The 19764-nt window shown below is 53.6% G+C and overlaps 1 protein-coding gene and 1 long non-coding RNA gene across 7 annotated transcripts; one reads left to right on the plus strand and one right to left on the minus strand.

Moving 5' to 3' along the window:
- The first annotated feature begins 1591 nt into the window (after positions 1 to 1591).
- Positions 1592 to 16237, plus strand: USHBP1 (USH1 protein network component harmonin binding protein 1). 6 transcript variants are annotated; one of them, XM_033199739.1, is made up of 14 exons: positions 1592 to 1719; positions 2042 to 2143; positions 2239 to 2387; positions 3716 to 4154; positions 6753 to 6878; positions 7044 to 7180; positions 7347 to 7487; positions 8167 to 8190; positions 8389 to 8562; positions 9716 to 9965; positions 11125 to 11346; positions 13952 to 14058; positions 14260 to 14382; positions 15845 to 16062. In XM_033199739.1, exons 2-14 carry the CDS (start codon positions 2090 to 2092, stop codon positions 16032 to 16034), a joined length of 2136 nt encoding a protein of 711 aa, XP_033055630.1. In that variant the 5' UTR covers positions 1592 to 1719; positions 2042 to 2089; the 3' UTR covers positions 16035 to 16062. The 6 variants fall into 6 exon arrangements, with proteins under 6 accessions (XP_033055630.1, XP_033055629.1, XP_033055631.1 ...); XM_033199738.1 differs by having other exon boundaries at positions 1594 to 1829; XM_033199740.1 differs by having other exon boundaries at positions 1594 to 2143; positions 15845 to 16237.
- A 2069-nt stretch (positions 16238 to 18306) lies between these two features.
- On the minus strand, positions 18307 to 19302 carry LOC117076353. Its single transcript, XR_004434341.1, has 3 exons — positions 19232 to 19302; positions 18921 to 19012; positions 18307 to 18520 (listed from the first exon to the last, which is right to left on the minus strand). It is a non-coding gene; the product is annotated as an uncharacterized LOC117076353 (long non-coding RNA).
- Between the last annotated feature and the right edge of the window lie 462 nt (positions 19303 to 19764).

Genomic DNA, 19764 nt, shown 5'->3' on the forward strand with positions numbered 1-19764 from the left:
TAATCACAGCATTTTGGGAGGCTGAGGTGGGTGGATCACGAGGTCAAGAGTTGGAGATCAGCCTGGCTAATATGGTGAAATCCCGTCTCTACTAAAATTACAAAAAATTATCCGGGTGTGGTGGTGCACACCTGTAATCACAGCTACTCGGAAGGCTGAGGCAGAAGAATCGCTTGAACCCAGGAGGTGGAGGTTGCAGTGAGCCGAGATCACGCCACTGCACTCCAGGCTCGGTGACAGAGCAAGATTCCATCTAAAAAAATAAAATAAATAAATAAACTGAGGCTTCAAGTGACTCTTAAATACTTCTGGGGCTGGTGGGGTCGATGACTCATGCCTGTAATCCCAACACTTTGGGAGGGTGAGGCGGGTGGATCACCTGAGTTCAGGAGCTTAAGAGCAGCCTGGCCAACATGGCAAAAACCCATCTCTAGCCGAGTGCAGTGGCTCATGCCTGTAATCCTAGCACTTTGGGAGGCTGAAGCAGGTGGATCACCTGAGGTCAGGAGTTCAAGACCAGCCTGGCCAACATGGTAAAACCCTGTCTCTACTAAAATACAAAAATTAGCCGGGCATTGTGGTGGGCACTTGTAATCCCAGCTACTTGGGAGGCTGAGGCAGGAGAACTGCTTGAACCCAGGAGGTGAAGGATGCAATGAGATTGCACCGCTGCACTCCAACCTGGGCGATAGAACGAGACTCCATCTCAAAAAAAAAAAAAAGAAAAAAAAGGTTGGGCGCGGTGGCTCACGCCTCTAATCCCAGCACTTTGGGAGGCTGAGGTGGGTGGATCACGAGGTCAGAAGATCGAGACCATCCTGGCTAACACGGCGAAACCCCGTCTCTACTAAAAATACAAAAAAATTAGGCGGGCGTGGTGGCAGGTGCCTGTATTCCCAGCTACTCGGGAAGCTGAGGCAGGAGAATGGTGTGAACCCGGGAGGCAAAGGTTGCAGTGAGCCGAGATCGCACCACTGCACTCCAGCCTGGGCGACAGAGCGAGAAGAGAACTGTCAGCCCACAGTGGAGAGACAAGCAGAGAAGAAGAGTTTACAGGGGAGCCAAATAAAAGCCATCAGCTCAGAGGAACATTCTAGCTCTTTTTTTTTTCTTTCTTTTTGAGACAGTGTCTTGCCTTGTTACCCAGACTGGAGTGCAGTGGCGTGACCATGGCTCACTGCAGCCTCAACTTCCAGGTATTAAGCAATCCTCCCACCTCAGCCTCCCGAGTACCTGGGACTACAGGCATATGCCACCACTCCTGGCTAAGTTTTATGTTTTATGTAGAGATGGGGGTCTTGCCATGTTGCCCAGACTTGTCTTAAACTCTTGGGCTCAAGCGATCTGCCTTCCTCAGCTTCCCAGAGTGCTGGGATTACAGGCGTGAGCCATGGTGCTCGGCCCATTCTAGCTCTTGAGAAATAAAATCCAAGAGTCAGAGCTAGAAGAGTCATGGGCTTGGAGGCTGAGACGAGGAGGGGCTGAAACCTTGGGAGTCAGGTATGTGTGCCCCGCTAGGGCTGCAGGAAGCCGCTGTCCTCAAAAGGGAAACAACACAATAACAAGTCACATGACCAGGGGAGGGGGTTTCCTGTTTCCTGGTCCCTCCCAGGCCAGGCTTGGCCAGCCCAGGCCTGACCAGGCAGTGGCCAGAGTGACCCCAAGACAGTGTCCAGGGACTCAGGCCTCTGATCAAGTTACCCCCAGAGGATCAGAGAGGTAGAGAGAGCTGAACCTGTCATTTAGGAGGGCCGCGGAGGAGAGGGAATTATTGAGATCGCATTCCCAGGCTCAAATAGAGGAGAGAAGGGGACAAAGACGTAGTGAAGGTAAAGAAGGCAGAGAAGAAGGGGGAGATCCAGATAACCTTGTTAGGTAGTGAGCTGCCTGTCCAGGGAGGCATTCAAATGTGCCCAATCAACATTGATAACAAAATCCCTTCCTGAGGGTAGTCAATGCCCCATTTCACAGCAGAGGAAATTGACGTTGTCCCTTGTCCAGGACAACAAAGGCAAGAGGTCATGGCAGGCTGTGGTTTTAGGGGTTGACGAAGGAGAAGCATTCAGAGGGCACTGGCTTCTGGACAGCAATGAGTGCCCGGGCCACGCGGCCCCGAAGTCGGCGAGGGAGGCATGCTCCACCCGTAAGTGTCGCCCTCTCCCCTCCACACCCAGCTCCTGGGGACCCCAAGGTCCCGTCCTGCCTGGCTCAGAGCGGGGCCATGGGGGTCATTTGCAGGGTGAACTGGACCCCGTGGCTGAGAGTTCAGAGGAGGTTGAGGCAGCCAGTGGGAGCTCCAAGCTCAGCTTTGCCCCACCTCCAGTGAGCTCTGGGCTGGAACAGCTGGGCCCCATGGAGGAGGTCAGTGGCCAAGGCCTAGGAAGCAGGTGAGACCCCCTTGGTCTGTGCCTTTCACTCCAGTCCAGACGCATCTTTGCCATCTGCAGATCTGCTGATGTGCCCTCTCTGCTCACACACCTACCATAGCTCCCTGTTGCCTTCAGCCTGACTTTCTTTTCTTTTTTTTTTTTTTTTTTGAGACAGAGTCTCGCTGTGTCACCCAGGCTGAAGTGCAGTAGTGCGATCTCGGCTCACTGCAAGCTCCGCCTCCCAGGTTCATGCCATTCTCCCGCCTCAGCCTCCGAGTAGCTAGGACTACAGGCGCCCGCCACTACGCCCGGCTAATTTTTTTTTTTGTATTTTTAGTAGAGACGGGGTTTCACCGTGTTAGCCAGGATGGTCTCGATCTCCTGACCTCACGATCCGCCCGCCTCGGCCTCCCAAAGTGCTGGGATTACAGGCTTGAGCCACCGCGCCCGGCCTCTTTTCTTTTTTTTTTGAGTCTTGCTCTGTCACCCAGGCTGCAGTGCAGTGGCACAATCTCCACTCACAGCAACCTCTGCCTCCTGGGTTCAAGTGAGAGCCTCAGCTTCCCGAGTAGCTGGGATTACAGGTGTGTGCCACCACACCCAGCTAATTTTTGTATTTTTAGTGAGACAGGGTCTTGCCACATTAGCCAGGCTGGTCTTGAACTCCTGACTTCAGGTGATCCCCCCACTTTGGCCTCCGAAAGTGCTGGGATTACAAGTGTGAGTCACTGCCCCAGAAGACCCCATTTTTAGAATCTTCTGTCTTTCAGGACTTTCCCAGTGCCTGTCACAGTCCAACTTACTATTCACTCTGCTTCGCAGCCCCAGGTCTCCCCTCCAACTTCTCCACCACCTCTGTCCAGCCTCTTCCCTGAATTGCCAGCCTCCCAGTCTCTCCCTGGGATGCAAGTCCCAGAACACGCAGCTCTTGCCAACTCTCTGCCCCGCTCACACCTCCCGAAGACCATGAAGTTTAAGCCCTAAGAATTCCCTGCCCTGGGCCGGGCGTTGTGGCCCACGCCTGTTATCGCAGAACTTTGGGAGGCCAAGTCGGGCGAATCACCTGAGGTCAGGAGTTTGACATCAGCCTGGCCAACATGGTGAAACCCTGTCTCTACTAAAAATACAAAAATTAGCTGGGCGTGGTGGTGGGCACCTGTAATCCCAGCTACTTGGGGGACTGAGGCAGGAGAATCACTCGAACCCAGGAGGTGGAGGTTGCAGTGAGCTGAGATCGCACCACTGCACTCCAGCCTGGGCCACAGAGTGAGATTCCGTCTCAAAAAATAAAAAAGAATTCCCTGCCCAGCATGGAGCGACTCAAGTGCCTGAGTTGGTGTCCACAGGACCGACAAGAAGACGGATGGGGGCTCTGGCAGGGGACTGGCCTCAGCCCCCGAGGTGCCCCAGAAACTTGCAGTGGAAGCCCAGCAGGCCCCAGAAGCAGCCCTACAGTACAAGGAGACTGTGCCCCCCCGGCCTGGGGCTCCCGATGTGTTTCAGACCCTCCAGCACGCTCTGAGCTCCCTGGAGGCAGCAGCTGCAGCCTGGCGCCACCGGCCCCCCAGCCATCCTGGGCCAATGGGGTTGGAAGACACAATCAAAGGGGGACCAGGTCCCCTTGGGAAACAGGAAGGGGCAGGGAGCAGCCAGCGAGAGGCAGCTCGCCTGGCTGAGAGGAATGCCTGGCTCCGGCTGGCCTTGAGTAGCCGAGAGGATGAGCTGGTCCGCACGCAGGCCTCCCTGGAGGCCATCCGAGCTGAGAAGGAGACGCTGCAGAAAGAGGTAAGTGGGGCCATCCTGAGTCCCATGTGGCTCTCTGTCTGAGGGAGGAGGCAGGCACGATGTAGGCAATATTCATTCATCTGTTCATTCCAAAAACCTTTTGAGGCTGTGTGTGGTGGCTCATGCCTATAATCCCAGCACTTTGGGAGATAGAGGTAGGAGGATCCTTTGAGGCCAGGAGTTCAAGACCAGCTTGGGCAACACAGCGAGACCCCCACCTCTGCAAAAAATAAAAAATAAAAATCAGCCAGGTTGGCCAGGCACGGTGGCTCACACCTGTAATCCCAGCACTTTGGGAGGCTGAGGTGGGAGTATCACAAAGTCAGGAGTTCAAGACCAGCTTGGCCAACATGGTGAAACCCCATCTCCACTAAAAATACAAATAAATAAATAAATAAATAAATAAATAAATAAATAAATAAATGCCAGGTGTGGTGGCATACGCCTGTAATTCCAGCTACTCAGGAGGTTGAGGCAGGAGAATCACTTGAACCCGGGTGATGGAGGTGGCAGTGAGCTGAGATCACGTCAATGCACTCCAGCCTGGGGGACTGAGTGAGACTCTGTCTCAAAAAAAAAAAAAAAAAAAAAATCAGCCAGATTGGCTGGGTGTGGTGGCTCATGCCTGTAATCTACACCAGCACTTTGGGAGGCCAAGGTGGGTGGATCCCTTGAGGCCAGGAGTTAGAGACCAGCCTGACCAACATGGTGAAACCCTGTCTTTACTAAAAATACAAAAATTAGCCAGGTGTGGTGGCACATGCCTGTAATCTCAGCTACTCAGGAGGCTGAGGCAGGAGAATTGCTTGACGCAATTCTGCAGCTACCAGGGAGGCTAAGGCACAAGAATCGCCTGATCCTAGGAGGCAGAGCTTGCTGTGAACCGAGATCACACCACTGCACTCCAGCCTGGGTGACAGAGTGAGACTGTCTCAAAAAAAAAAAAAAAAGCCAGGCATGGTGGCTCACGCCTGTAATCCCAACACTTTGAGAGGCCGAGGTGGGCAGATCACAATGTCAGCAGATCAAGATCATGCTGGCTAACACAGTGAAACCCCATCTCTACTAAAAATACAAAAAAATTTAGTCGGGCGTGCTGGCACGCGCTGGTAGTCCCAGTCCCAGCTACTCGGGAGGCTGAGGCAGGAGATTCGCTTGAACTCCTGAGGCAGGAGAATCGCTTGAACTCAGGAGGCAGTGAGCCGAGATCCCGCCATTGCACTCTAGCCTAAGCGACAGAGGAAAACTCTCAAAAAAAAAAAAAAGAAAGAAAGAAAGAAAAAGAAAGAAAACTGCTGAGGGTGGTGAGACCAGGCCCTGGAGTGGCAGCATGACTGGCCTGTTCAAGGAACCCGAAGGACGCCAGTGTGGCTGGAACACAGGGCGCAACAGGGAGAGTGTGGGGAGCCAGAACAGAGGGAGGACAAATGCAGATCGCTCAGGGCCTCGTGGGCTGCAAGGAGGCACTTGGGCTTTGCTCTGATTAAGGTGAGAGCCCCGGAGGGTTCTGAGCAGAGGAGGGCGTGCTCGACGCAGGTGTTCAGAGGCGCCCTCTGGTGGCAGAGGTAGGAACAGTCTGAGAGGGTGAGGGTGGACTCTTGGAGAGCCAGGAGGTGACTTCACTGGTCCAGACACGCAGGATGGTGGAGGTTGTGGAGGTGGAGAGATGCGGACGGATTTTGGGTGATGTGGAAGATGGAACTGACAGGTGTGAGCATGAAGGCTAGAGAGAACTTCAGGCTTTGGGACCTGAAGGACTAGAAGGGAGAGATGGAAGAGCTACAGGGTGGGCAGGTTTGGCTGGTGGTGACCAGATCTCTTTAGCCCTTGATAAGCTCAAGTGCCCATAAGACATCCACGTGGGGTCCTCAAGGGAGCAGCTGTATGTCTGAGTCCAGGGCTCAAGGGAGACAGCAGGGCAGGAGGGAGACACTTGAGCATCCTCAGCATGTAGGTGGCATTTAAAGCCATGTGGCTGCCGGGTGCAGTGGCTCATGCCTATAATCCCAGCACTTTGGGAGGCTAAGTCAGGAAGATCACTTGAGGTCAGGAGTTCAAGACCAGCCTGGTCAACATGGTGAAACCCCATCTCTACTGAAAATACAAAAATTTGTCAGGCATGGTGGCAGATGCCCATAATCCCAGCTACTCAGGAGGCTGAGGCAGGAGAATCACTTGAACCCGGGAGGCAGAGGTTGCAGTGAGCTGAGACTGTGCCACTGCATTTCAGCCTGGGTGACAGAGCAAGACTCTATCTCAAAAATAAAAATAAAAATAAAAAAGTCATGTGGCTGAATGAGGTATTGAGAGGGAAGCCCTCATCTCAGGCTGGTAGGAAAACTCGGGGCTATGGGAGCCCAGTCCAGGGATTCATTTTCCTCCAGAGTGGGGCCCATTTTTCTGCTGGGAAAAATGAAATCCTCAGCAGCTGACAAACATTCCCAAGGTCAGACAGTGAGATTTTTGGCAGGCTAAGTATCCAAGCCTCCTGCCTTTCAGCTAGGGTTCTTGCCACTTCCCCAAGAACAGGCCTTGGGGAGGGAAGGCTGGTGGTTGGTTTCAGCCCCTAGGCCTGACATCCCCCCTCATCCTTCCCAGGTTCAGGAGTTGCAGAATTCCCTCTTGAGGATGGAGCCCTTCCCACGTCTTTCCCACAGCCAAGCAGGTGGCTCAGGCAGTGGTTCTAGCAGCTCTGAGGCAGACAGGGAACCCTGGGAGACTCAGGTGAGTATGAGAAGTTCAATCCCATGGTCTTGATGTCCTTAGTCTTCTGGGGGATGAGACTCAAATCTTTGTCATGGGATCCAACAGCTTCTGGGGTTGCAAAATGCCTACAATCCCAGGCTCTTGGTGACAATTGGGGTCAATTACATCACCTTTTTTTGGTAGGACTCCTTCTCCCTGGCTCACCCCCTGCTTCGGCGCCTCCGCAGCCATTCCAGCACCCAGATCCTTGGGTCTCTTCCCACCCAGCCCCTCAGTCCTGAGACGCACATCATGGAAGCCCAGATGGAGCAACTCCGGGGGTAAAAGACTCAAATGCTGAGCTCATAAGGGCACAGGCACCTCCTCCAGCTGAGTTACAAGGCCTGGAGTCTGAAGCTGCAACAGGAGGGAGGGTAAGGGTGGAAATTGAGGCCTGACTGCCTTAGAAGGCCTCTGACTTTCCCTCTTCCCCACCTTCGGGAACAGGAGCATTGAGAAGCTCAAATGCTTTAACCGTCTGCTATCGGCTGTGCTCCAGGGATACAAGGGCCACTGTGAGGGCCTCAGCATGCAGCTAGGCCAGCGGGAGGCTGAGGCCACAGCATTGCATCTGGCCTTGCAGTACAGGTCAGTGTACCCTGCCAGTGATGTCACCAGCTGGGGAGGGAATGGGCTTTCTAAGGATGGCCCCAATCCACAGAACCCTCACTGGAGAGCACCTTCCCCACTTCAGAAATTAATTTTTTTGGGGGGAGGGGCAGAGTCTTGCTGTGTCACCCAGGCTGGAATGCAGTGGCGAGATCTCAGCTCACTGCAACCTCTGCCTCCTGGGTTCAAATGACACTCATGTCTCAGCCTCCTGAGTAGCTGGGATTGCAGGTGTATGCCACCATACCCAGCTAATTTTTGTGTTTTTAGTAGAGACGGGTTTCACCATATGGGCCAGGCTAGTCTCGAACTCCTGACATCGTGATCCACCCGACTTGGCCTCCTAAAGTGCTGGGATTACAGGTGTGAGCCACCTCGCCCGGCCCAGAAATTAACTTAAGGCAATTTTAGTTCAGGGCTGGTGAGGGAGTCTACATGCTTCCAGAGTTGAGGACAGTGGGGAGAAGAGGAGTTCAGGAGCAAGTGGGGACTGGCACCTATAGAGCGAGATGTAGCTAAGTGTTTTTTTTTTTTTTTTCTTTCTTTTTTTTTTTTTTGAGACAGAGTCTAGCTCTGTCACCCAGGCTGGAGTGCAGTGGTGCCCTCTTGGCTCACTGCAACCTCCACCTCCCTGGTTCAAGCGATTCTCCTGCCTCAGCCTCCTGAGTAGCTGGAACTACAGGTGCGTACCACCACACCTTGCTAATCTTTGTATTTTTAGTAGAGACGGGGTTTCACCATGTTGGTCAGGCTGGTCTCGAACTCCTGACCTCAGGTAATCCTCCCGCCTCAGCCTCCCAAAGTGCTAGGACTACAGGCGAGGGCCATTGCACCCAGCCAAGCTGAGTGTCCCGAAGCACTCAGAACCAGTGTCCCACAGTGAGCACTGTGAAGAGGCATACAGGGTTCTTCTTGCTCTGTGGGAGGCCAACTCAGAAGCAGGAGACGAAGCCCCCACAGGTGACCTGCAAGCAGCTGAAGAGGAAGCATGGAGGCTGCTGGCACAAGAGGAGGCCACCATGGATGCGGGGGCACGGCAGAATCCACAGCCAAGGTACCTCCCCGGAACCCTGGGAACTGGCCTGGTTGAGGAGTGGGGTCTTGACTGGGGAATGGGGCTCCCAGAGCTCACCATGTCTGGAGGCTTGGTGTGGCTGTGTCCAGCAAGGTTGGTATGCAGCACACTGTAATTGGTTGACATGAGGCTCAACTGCAGTTGGCCTGTTGCTACTTGACAAAGTTGGCATGGTGGTTGACAGATATTGCAGTTGGCGTGAAGATGGATAATGATGCCTACTGGTTAAAACTGGCACCCGCAGCCGGGCACAGTGGCTCACGCCTGTAATCCCAGCACTTTGGGAGGCCGAGGTAGGCAGATCGCTTGAGCTCAGGAGTTCAAGACCAGCCCTTGTAACGTGGCAAAAGTCCTTTTCTACCAAAACTACAAATAAATTAGCCAGGTGTGCCCATGTAGTCCCAGCTACTTGGGAGGCTGAGGTGGGAGGAAGCCTTGAGTCTGGGAGGTGGAGGCTGCAGTGAGCTGAGATTGCACCACTGCACTCCAGCCTGGGTGACAGAGTGAGACCCTGGTTTTTGTTTTGTTTTGAGACGGATTTTCACTCTTGTCACCCAGGCTGGAGTCCAATAGTCTGATCTCGGCTCACTGCAACCTCCGCCTCCCAGGTTCAAGTGATTCTCCTGCCTCAGCCTCCCAAGTAGGTGGGATTACAGGCTCCCACTACCATGCCTGGCTAATTTTGAATTTTCAGTAGAGATGGGGTTTCTCCATATCGGTCAGGCTGGTCTCCAACTCCCGACCTCAGGTGATCCACTTGCCTCTGCCTCCCAAAGTGCTGGGATTACAGGCGTGAGGCACCGTGCCCAGCCCCAGCTAATTTTTTTATAAAGACGGATTCTCACTCTGTTGCCTATGCTGCTCTCAAACTTCTGGCTTCAAGCAATCCTCCCGCCTCAGCCTCCCAAAGTGCTGGGGTTACAGGCGTGCATCACCGCACCTGACCAAAATGTGGTCTTGACGGAAGATGGTGCCTAGTGGGGTATGTTGGTGTGACAGGGGCCACCACAGATGGCAAAGACTCCATCATGGCCAGTGAGATGGAAGATGATGGACCCTACCAGGATTGGCATGAAGTTAACCCACCTATGCCTGCCGGTGTTGACATAGGCACCTCTTCTGTTTTCTGTAGCCCTGAGGGCAGCAGTGTGGATAAGCCCACACCACAGGAAGTGGCTTTCCAGCTCCGAAGCTATGTCCAGCGTCTCCAGGAGCGCCGTTCCCTAGTGAAGATTCTCTCAGAGCCTGGCCCCACCTTGGCACCCATGCCCACTGTGCCCCGTGCAGAAGCCATGGTGCAGGCCATTCTGGGGACCCAGGCTGGCCCAGCTCTTCCCCGACTGGAGAAGACACAAATTCAGCAGGACCTGGTGGCCACAAGGGTACAAATGGGCTGTGGTCACTGTCAGTTTTTCTTGGTGGGACAAAATCCTTTACTGAGGTTGGGGGATCAAGGAGCAAAGGAGAATTCTCCTGGGCTGGGTGCAGGCATTGTGAAGGAGAATTGGAACTGGGGTTTTGAGGGATTAATAGGAGTTTGTCTTCTGGGGTTCAGTTTCTCAATAGACTACAAATCTGGCTCTCCAAAATGCCTTCCAATGGGAAGAGTGCAAAGAACACAGTCTTGGGTTTGTAGCTTGGCATGAAAACCTTGAGGTTCTGGAGCTGGAGAAACTCCAGAAGCTTTGACAGAACTGCTATATGACCTATGTAAGCTACTTGCCCTCTAGGAAATGCCATTTCTACAGCTGTGGTTTTTATGGGAGGAAGATATTTCCACCTCACAAGAAAATGGTGAAGATTAGGCCGGGTGCGGTGGCTCAAGCTTGTAATCCCAGCACTTTGGGAGGCCGAGACGGGCGGATCACGAGGTCAGGAGATCGAGACCATCCTGGCTAACACAGTGAAACCCTGTCTCTACTAAAAACACAAAAACTAGCCGGGCGAGGTGGTGGGCGCCTGTAGTCCCAGCTACTCGGGAGGCTGAGGCAGGAGAATAGCGTAAACCCGGGAGGCGGAGCTTGCAGTGAGCTGAGATCTGGCCACTGCACTCCAGTCCGGGCGACAGAGCGAGACTCCGCCTCAAAAAAAAAAAAAAAAAAAAAAGAAAAGAAAATGGTGAAGGTCCTAGTTTTTTTTTTTTTTTTGAGACAGAGTCTTGCTCTCACCCAGGCTGGAGTGCTGTGGCGCTATCTCGGCTCACTGCAGCCTCTGCCCCCACCGGGTTCAAGTGATTCTCCTGCCTCAGCCTCCTGAGTAGCTGAGATTACAGTTGTGCACCACCACACCCGGCTATTTTTTGTATTTTCTGTGGAGACGGTGTTTTGCCATGTTGGCCAGGCTGGTCTCGAACTCCTGACCTCAGGTAATCCACCCACTTCGGCCTCCCAAAGTGCTGGGATTACAGGCATGAGCCACCGTGCCCAGCCAAAGGTCACTGTTTTTGTCTGAATAGGCCTCAGTGGGTGCCTCTTGGGGCCTCAGTTTCCCTGCAGTTGACCGTAGAAGCAGAAATTCTCTCCCCTCTCCTTGGTCCTGCAGGAGGCCCTGACGGACCTGATGCTTCGGCTGCAGCTGGTGCGGCGTGAGAAGCGGGGCCTAGAGCTGCGGGAGGCTGCCCTCCGAGCCCTGGGTCCAGCTCACGTGCTCCTACTGGAGCAGCTGCGGTGGGAACGGGCGGAGCTCCGGACTGGTGGGGCAAACAGCAGTGGCGGACATAGCAGCGGAGGTGGCAGCAGCGGGGACGAGGAAGAGTGGTATCAGGTGAGCCGCCCTGCCTGAACCTGGCAGGGGTAGTAGCTTACTAATGAGAACGTAGTCCTTGTCAATCACAGCACACCCCCCTTTTTTTTTTTTTTGGAGACAGAGGTTTGCTCTTGTTGCCCAGGCTGGAATGCAATGTTGCCATCTCTGCTCACTGCAACCTCTGCCTCCCAGGTTCAAGTGATTCTCCTGTCTCAGCCTCCTGAGTAGCTGGGATTACAGACACACACCACCACATCTAACTAATTTTTGTATGTTTTGTAGAGATGTAGTTTCACCATGTTGGCCAGGCTGGTCTCGAACTCCTGGCCTCAAATGTTTCGCCTGCCTCCACCTCCCAAAGTGCTGAGATTACAGGCATGAGCCGCTGCGCCTGTCCTTAATGCAGCTCTTTGAATCATCTCTCCCACCTCCAAGTCTTTGTACATTCTGTGTCCCTGCCAGGAACTTCTCTCTTTGTGTCATAAAGTCCTCGATCTCCTGTAGATCTTAGGTTAGACATCACCTCCTCAAGGAAGCCCTCATGGAGTGACTTCAGATGAGGTTTCCTGTTATTTATTTCCCTTATCAGGTTACCCAGGCACGGTGGTCCCAGCTACTGGGGAGGCTGAGGTGGGAGGATCACTTGAACCCAGGAGTTGGAGGCTTCAGCAAGCCACAATTATGTCATTTCACTCCAGCCTGGACCACAGAGCGAGACCTCATCTCTCTTTTTTATTTATTTATTTTTTGAGACAGAGTTTTGCTCTTGTTGCCCAGGCTGGAGTGCAATGGTGCAGTCTTGGCTCACTGCAGCCTCCGCCTCCCAGGTTCAAGCAATTCTCCTGCCTCAGCCTCCCAAGTAGCCGGGATTATAGGCGTCTGCCACCGTGCGCAAATATTTATATTTATTTATTTATTTATTTATTTTGAGACTGAGTGTCGCTCTGTTGCCCAGGCTGGAGTGCAGTGGCGCAATCTCGGCTCACTGCAACCTCCACCTCCGTAGTTCACGCCATTCTCCCGCCTCAGCCTCCCGAGTAGCTGGGACTACAGGCATCTGCCACCTCGCCCGGCTAATATTTTTGTAGTTTTAGTAGAGACGGGGTTTCACTGTGTTAGCCATGATGGCCTCGATCTCCTGACCTCGTGATCCACCCTCCTCGGCCTCCCAAAGTGCTGAGATTATAGGCGTGAGCCACTGCGCCCGGCCAATTTTTGTATTTTTTAGTACAGATGGGGTTTCACCATGTTGGCCAGGCTGGTTGTCGAACTCCTGACCTCAGGTGATTTGCCTGCGTCAGCCTCCCAAAGTACTAGCATTATAGCCATCAGTCACAGCGCCTGGCCTTTAGTTTTTTTTTTTTTGAAACAGATCTTGCTGTGTCACCCAGGCCCGCGTGCAGTGGCGCGATCTCGGCTCACTGCAATCTCTGCCTCCCAGGTTCAAGCGATTCTCCTGCTTTGGCCTCCCGAGTAGCTGGGATTACAGGCTTGCACCACCATGCCTGGCTAATTTTTGTATTTTTAGTAGCGACAGGGTTTCACCATGGTGGCCAGGCTGTTCTCAAACTCCTGACCTCAGGTGATCGCCCACCTTGGCCTCCCAAAGTTCTGGGATTAGACATGAGCCACCGCGCCCAGACTAATTAAAAAAATATATATTATTATTATTTCAAACAAGGATTAGACAGGAGCAAGGACTTCCCGTGGATCTCTATTTTTTTTTTTTTTTTTTTTTGAGACAGAGTCTCACTGTGTCGCTCAGGCTGGAGTGCAGTGCTGCAATCCCAGCTCACTCCAACCTCTGCCTCCCAGCTTCAAGTGATTCTCCTGCCTCAGCTGCCCAAGTAGTTGGGACTACAGGTACCCACCACCATGCCTGGCTAATTTTTTTTTTTTTTTTTTTTTGAGACCAAGTCTTACTCTGTTGCCCAGGCTGGAGTGCAGTGGCGTGATCTCGGCTCACTGCAACCTCCACCTGCCAAGTTCAAGTGATTCTCCTGCCTTAGCTTCCTGAGCAGCTGGGATTACAGGGGTCTGCCACCATGCCAGGCTAATGTTTGTATATTTAGTAGAGACAGGGTTTCACCATGTTGGCCAGGCTGGTCTTGAACTCCTGACTTCAAGTGATCCACCCGTCTCGGCCTCCCAAAGTTCTGGGATTACAGGCGTAAGCTACCATACCTGGCCCCTAAATTTTATTTTTAGAGATGAGGTTCGAGACCAGCCTGGCCAACATGGTGAAACCCCGTCTCTACTAAAAATACAAACAGTAGCCAGGTCTGGTGGCATGTGTCTGTAATGCCAACTACTTGGAAGGCTGAGGCAGGAGAATCGCTTGAACCTGGGAGGCAGAAGTTGCTATCAGCCAAGATCGTGCCACTGTACCCCAGCCTGGGTGGCAGAGTGAGACTCTGTCTCAATAAAACAAATTTTTTTTTTAAATTAAATAAGATATTTCCCTTATCAGAGTGTGATTTCACTCTTATTGGGGTATGGAACCAGGCGGGGGTCTCTGAGAGCACAGCAGCTGCTGCTGTCTGGGTAGCTTCAATGTCCAGTGAGGGCCAAGCACGGACTTGGCCCAGGTTAATGTCACTTACTTGTCTTCTCTCTCCCTTAGGGCCTTCCTGCTGTCCCTGGTGGCACCAGTGGCATTGATGGTGGCCAGATGGGCAGGGCCTGGGACCCAGAGAAGTTAGCCCAGGAACTGGCAGCATCGCTCACCAGGTGTGTGCCTGGGTCCTGGGCTGGGTGGGGGTGGGCAGACTATGTGACAGCCCCTGGGGGGGTTGTCTGCAGCAGAAGCTAAGGTGTACCCCTGTGTACAGGTGTGTTTACATGACAATACTGTGGGCAGGTGGGTAGGAGGAGATGTGGGAAATAGGATGGGCTAGGGCTGTGAGCCCCCTCTCTTCCCCTTCGCAACAGGACGCTGGACCTGCGGGAGCAGCTGCAGTCTCTGCGCAAGGAGCTGGAACGGGTGGCTCAGAAGGGGCGAGCCAGACGGTCTCAGAGTGCCGAGCTGAACAGGGATTTATGCAAAGCCCACAGGTGGGACCCCTGTTCTGCATCCCCCCAATCCCCCTGGCACCATCCCCCACGAGGATCTCAGAAGTATCCCTGGCTCTCTCTGGGCCTTAGCCTTCCCCGCTGCCCCAAAATAGGCAATAAAGGCCAGGCACGGTGGCTCATACCTGTAATCCCATGTTGCGAGGCTGAGGCCGGCAGATCACCTGAGGTCAGGAGTTTGAGACCAGCCTGGCCAACGTGGTGAAACCCCATCTCTACTAAAAGTACAAAAATTATCTGGGCATCTTGGCACGTGCCTGTAATTCCAGCTACTTGGAAGACAGGAGAATTGCCTAAACCCAGGAGGTGGAGGTTGCGGTGAGCAGAGATCACACCACTGCACTCCAGCTTGAGCGACAGAGCGAGACTCTGTCTCAAAAAAAGAAACAACAGGCTGGGCCAGGCACAGTGGCTCATGCCTGAAATCCCAGCACTTTGGGAGGCCAAGGCGGGCAGATCACCTGAGGCCGGGAGTTTGAGACCAGCCTGACCAACATGGAGAAACCCCATCTCTACTAAAAATACAAAATTAGCCAGGCATGGTGGCGCGTGCCTATAATCCCAGCTACTCGGTAGGCTGAAGCAGGAGAATCGCTTAAACCTGGGAGGCAGAGGTTGTAGTTGCACTCCAGCCTGGGCAACAAGAGCAAAACTCCGTCTCAAAAAACAACAACAAGAAAAAACAGGCTGGGCACAGTGGCTCACACTTGTAATCCCAGCACTTTGGGAGGCCGAGGCAGGCGGATCACCTGAGGTCAGGAGTTCAAGACCAGCCTAGGCAACATAGTGAAACCCGGTCTCTATTAAAAAATACAAAAAAATAGGCCGGGCGCGGTGGCTCAAGCCTGTAATCCCAGCACTTTGGGAGGCCGAGACGGGCGGATCACGAGGTCAGGAGATCGGGACCATCCTGGCTAACACGGTGAAACCCCGTCTCTACTAAAAAAATACAAAAAACTAGCCGGGTGAGGTGGCGGGCGCCTGTAGTCCCAGCTACTCGAGAGGCTGAGGCAGGAGAATGGCGTAAACCCGGGAGGTGGAGCTTGCAGTGAGCTGAGATCCGGCCACTGCACTCCAGCCTGGGTGACAGAGCAAGACTCCGTCTCAAAAACAAAAAAAAAAACAACAAAAATAACAAAAAAATTAGATGGGCATCGTGGCGGGTACCTGTAATCCCAGCTACTTGGGAGGCTGAGGCAGGAGAACTGCTTGAACCCAGCAGGCAGAGGTTGTAGTGAGGGGAGATCTTACCATCGCACTCCAGCCTGGATGACAAGAGCGAAATTCTGTCTCAAACAACAACAACAACAACAAAAAGACCAGTTAGCTGGGACCCTGGGAGACCTAATGTGAAAAAGCCCCCATTCTGGGAGTGGGAGTACATGGCCCCTGCCTTGGGTGGAGTCGGGGACTATTTCCTGACCCAGCCACCCACCCCTTCCAGCGCCCTGGTCCTGGCCTTCCGAGGAGCCCACCGGAAGCAGGAAGAGCAATGCCGGAAGTTGGAGCAGCAGATTGCACTCATGGAGGCTCAGCAGGCTGAGGAGGTGGCGGTGCTCGAAGCCACTGCACGGGCCCTGGGGAAGCCCAGGCTGCCCCTCCCGCCTCCCCAGCTTGGGGATACCGTTCTGTAGGCCCCTTGCCCAGCCATGTCTGGACATGCTAGACCGCTGTGGCATGTCATAAACTATCCTGGAGTGACACCATGTCATGTTGCATGATTTGGCGTGTTGGGGCACATTCGGCATGAGGGAAGCTGGTGCACATGGGTGTCCAGGGCCTGATGGGTGTGGCCATGCAATGCAGAAAGACTTGGGTGTCTTTGGCCTGGCACCAAGTGGAATGTGAACTTCACATCAGTGGGGTCAGGCCAGAAGCAACCTGGGCTGTGGGACCAGGTCCCTGGGACTGACGCATTTTGGAGGTCTGTGAGGTTGCATAGCCACAGCTGAAGTTCCAACTGGCCTGTCTCCCGAAGCCCAGGGAGGGATTCATCGGGACTGGACAGAGCTTTTCCTGGCAGCCCCTTCCCAAGGAGATGCTGGGTTTGGCTGGCAGATTTTCCTGAAGGGGGCCGGGCGCAGTGGTGCACGCCTGTAATCCCAGCGCTTTGGGAGGCCACGGTGGGTGGATCACTTGAGCCCGGGAGTTCAAGACTAGCCTGGACAACGTGGTAAAACCCCAATTCTACAAAAAAATACAAAAATTAGCCAGGCATGGTGGCATGTGCCTATAAAGCTATCTAGGAGGCTAAAGTGGGAGGATCACTTGAGCTTGAGAAGCAGAGGTTGCAGTGAGCTGAGATCATGCCACTGCACTCCAGTCTGGGTGACAGAGTAAGACCCTGTCTCAAAAAAACAAAACAGGCTGGGTGTGGTGACTCATGCCTGTAATCCCAGCACTTTGGGAGGCTGAGGCGGGGAGGATCACCTGAGGTCAGGAGTTTGAGACCAGCTTGGCCAACATGGCAAAACCCCCGTCTCTACTAAAAATACAAAAATTAGCTGGGTGTGGTGGTGCATGCCTGTAGTCCCAGCTACTCAGGAGGCTGAGGCAGGATAATTGCTTGAACCTGGGAGGCAGACATTGCAGTGAGCTGAGATCACGCCACTGCACTCCAGTCTGGGTGACAGAATAGGACCTTGTCTCAAAAAAACAAAACAGGCCGGATGCGGTGGCTCACACCTGTAATCCCAGCACTTTGGGAGGCCGAGGCGGGCAGATCATGAGGTCAGGAGATGGAGACCATCCTGGCTAACACGGTGAAACCCCGTCTCTACTAAAAATACACAAAATTAGCCGGGCGTGGTGGCGGGCACCTGTAGTCCCAGCTACTCAGGAGGCTGAGGCAGGAGAATGGCATGAACCCGGGAAGCAGAGCTTGCAGTGAGCCGAGATCGTGCCACTGCACTCCAGCCTGGGCGACAGAGTGAGACTCCGTCTCAAAAAAATACAGGGCCAGGCACAGTGGCTCATGCCTGTAATCCCAGCATTTTGGGAGGCCAAGGCGGGTGGATCATAAGGTCAAAAGATAAAGTCCAACATAGTTAAACCCTATCTGTACTAAAAATACAAAAATTAGCTGGGTGTGGTGGTGCATGCCTGTAATCCCATCTACTCGGGAGGCTGGGGCAGGAGAATCACTTGAACCAGGGAGTCAGAGGTTGCAGTGAGCCAAGGTTGCGCCACTGCACTCCAGCCTGGTGACAGAGCAAGACTCCATCTCAAACAACAACAACAAAAACAGGCCGGATGCGGTGGTTCATGCCTGTAATCCCAGCACTTTGGGAGGTCGAGGCAGGGAGGATCACCTGAGGTCAGGAGTTTGAGACCAGCTTGGCCAACATGGTGAAATTGCCATCTCTACTAAAAATACAAAAATTAGCTGAGTGTGGTGGCGCACGCCTGTAGTCCCAGCTACTCGGGAGGCTGAGGCAGGATAATTGCTTGAACCTGAGAGGCGGGGGTTGCAGTGAACTGAGATAGCGCCAATGCTTTTCAGCCTGGGCAACAAGAGCAAAACTCTGTCTCTAAATAAATAAATAAATAAAACACAAAACAGGCCGGGCGCGGTGGCTCAAGCCTGTAATCCCAGCACTTTGGGAGGCCGAGACGGGCGGATCACGAGGTCAGGAGATCGAGACCATCCTGGCTAACATGGTGAAACCCCGTCTCTACTAAAAAATACAAAAAACTAGCCGGGCGACATGGCGGGCGCCTGTAGTCCCAGCTGCTTGGGAGGCTGAGGCAGGAGAATGGCGTAAACCCAGGAGGCGGAGCTTGCAGTGAGCTGAGACCCGGCCACTGCACTCCAGCCTGGGCGGCAGAGCGAGACTCAGTCTCAAAAAAAAAAAAAAAAAAAAATAAATAAATAAATAAATAAAACACAAAACAAAACAAAAAGGAGGATGTCTATATTCCAGAGGGGAGACTGAAGCTGGAATGGTTCAGATTCAGGGTGTGGATGACGAGTTGCTACTAACTCAAAGCTAAGGTCAAGGGTTTCTGGACTCCATGTAGTCGAACTTGCCTGTAATCCCAGTGTCTCAGGAGGCCGAGGCAGGAGGACTGCTGGAGCCCAGGGGTTTGTTTAAGAGCAGCTTAGGCAAAATAGGAGAGTCTGTTTCAAAAATAAATAAATAAAATAAGGTAAAGGGTTTCTGGGTGGGGGACAGGCATAGCAAAGGTAACAGTCTGGGACTCAGGTGGCATTGTACTTCAAGAGAAACTCAGAACGAATGCCAGTGGGGGCCAGTTCCAGCTTTCTTCTGGGGGCCCAGGAGTTGTGAGAAGTGTCAGGTTAATAGCAGGCAATGGATTAGCACGTCATTTGCATAAGCCACATCTCCCCGCCCCTCCACACCAGGACTGGCTGAGTCCGGGAAAGGGGAGCTTGGAATGACCCAGCCAGGCTTGGATTAGTGGCCAGCTGTCCCCCTTCAGGGCGGCAGCTGAAACCCAAGACGGGGATTAGAAAGGTTTTCATTCCCAGCCTTGGGGGCGGGTGCTCCACGCCTCACCTGTGCAGGTGTGTTCACCGCCTCTCCCAGGGCAGCACCACGCCAGCCTGAGGTCAGCGCCAGTCAGCGGCCTGGACTCGAATCCAGTCAACCTGACCCCAGAAACAGAACAAGAAGTATGGTAGGGAGCACAGTCCTCTCCAGCGAGGTCTGGGGCTAGTGACCTTCCGACCTACACGCTGTTCCTGGACTTGGGCCAACTTTGAAAAAAGCAGGGAAACAGAGGCAGACCACCTTGCTCATTTTGGGGCGGGGCAGAGAAGCTGAATTTTTTCTCTGTATCCCGCCGACCCCCAGAGTCTAAAACCTACCTGTGTTCTTGGTCCCGCCAGGTGGTTGCCTGTGGAGGGGCAAAGGGAGCCAAGGTCACATGTGGCGGGGGCCGGGTGGGGATAGGTTCCCAGGCTGCCCCAGCAGGATCTGGCCATTCCCATCGGTGCTCCCTTGGCAGATGGGCCTAGGCCCCTTTGTCCCCAGTTTGCGGCCGCCCAGGTCAAATGTTACCGCGGGGCCGCGGGCAAGGGTCAGGGAGGTGGAGTAGAACCTCGATCCACCCCCAGGCGGGTCCCAGGGGGCACAGGGGTGGCCAGGCTACGGTGAGGGGGTGGGGCAGCCTTTGGGACTGGTACTACTGGAGTTTCTGGGATCTGCACGGTGGTCTTTCTTACCCCGTCTCCCACCCAGCCCTCAGCCCCCTTGCAAGGCTTGTCTCCCTCAAACCTAGTTCTCTGCTCCCTCCCCTTCACAATCTGCCATTCCCTGAGTCTTCTCTTCCTCTTCTTCTTCTTTTTTTTTTTTTTTTGAGACAGGGTCTTGCTCAGGCTGGAGTGGAGTGACGTGATTA

Source organism: Trachypithecus francoisi, unplaced genomic scaffold (genome assembly GCF_009764315.1).
Source record: "Trachypithecus francoisi isolate TF-2019V2 unplaced genomic scaffold, Tfra_2.0 Lachesis_group5, whole genome shotgun sequence".
Classification (NCBI taxonomy): domain Eukaryota; kingdom Metazoa; phylum Chordata; class Mammalia; order Primates; family Cercopithecidae; genus Trachypithecus; species Trachypithecus francoisi.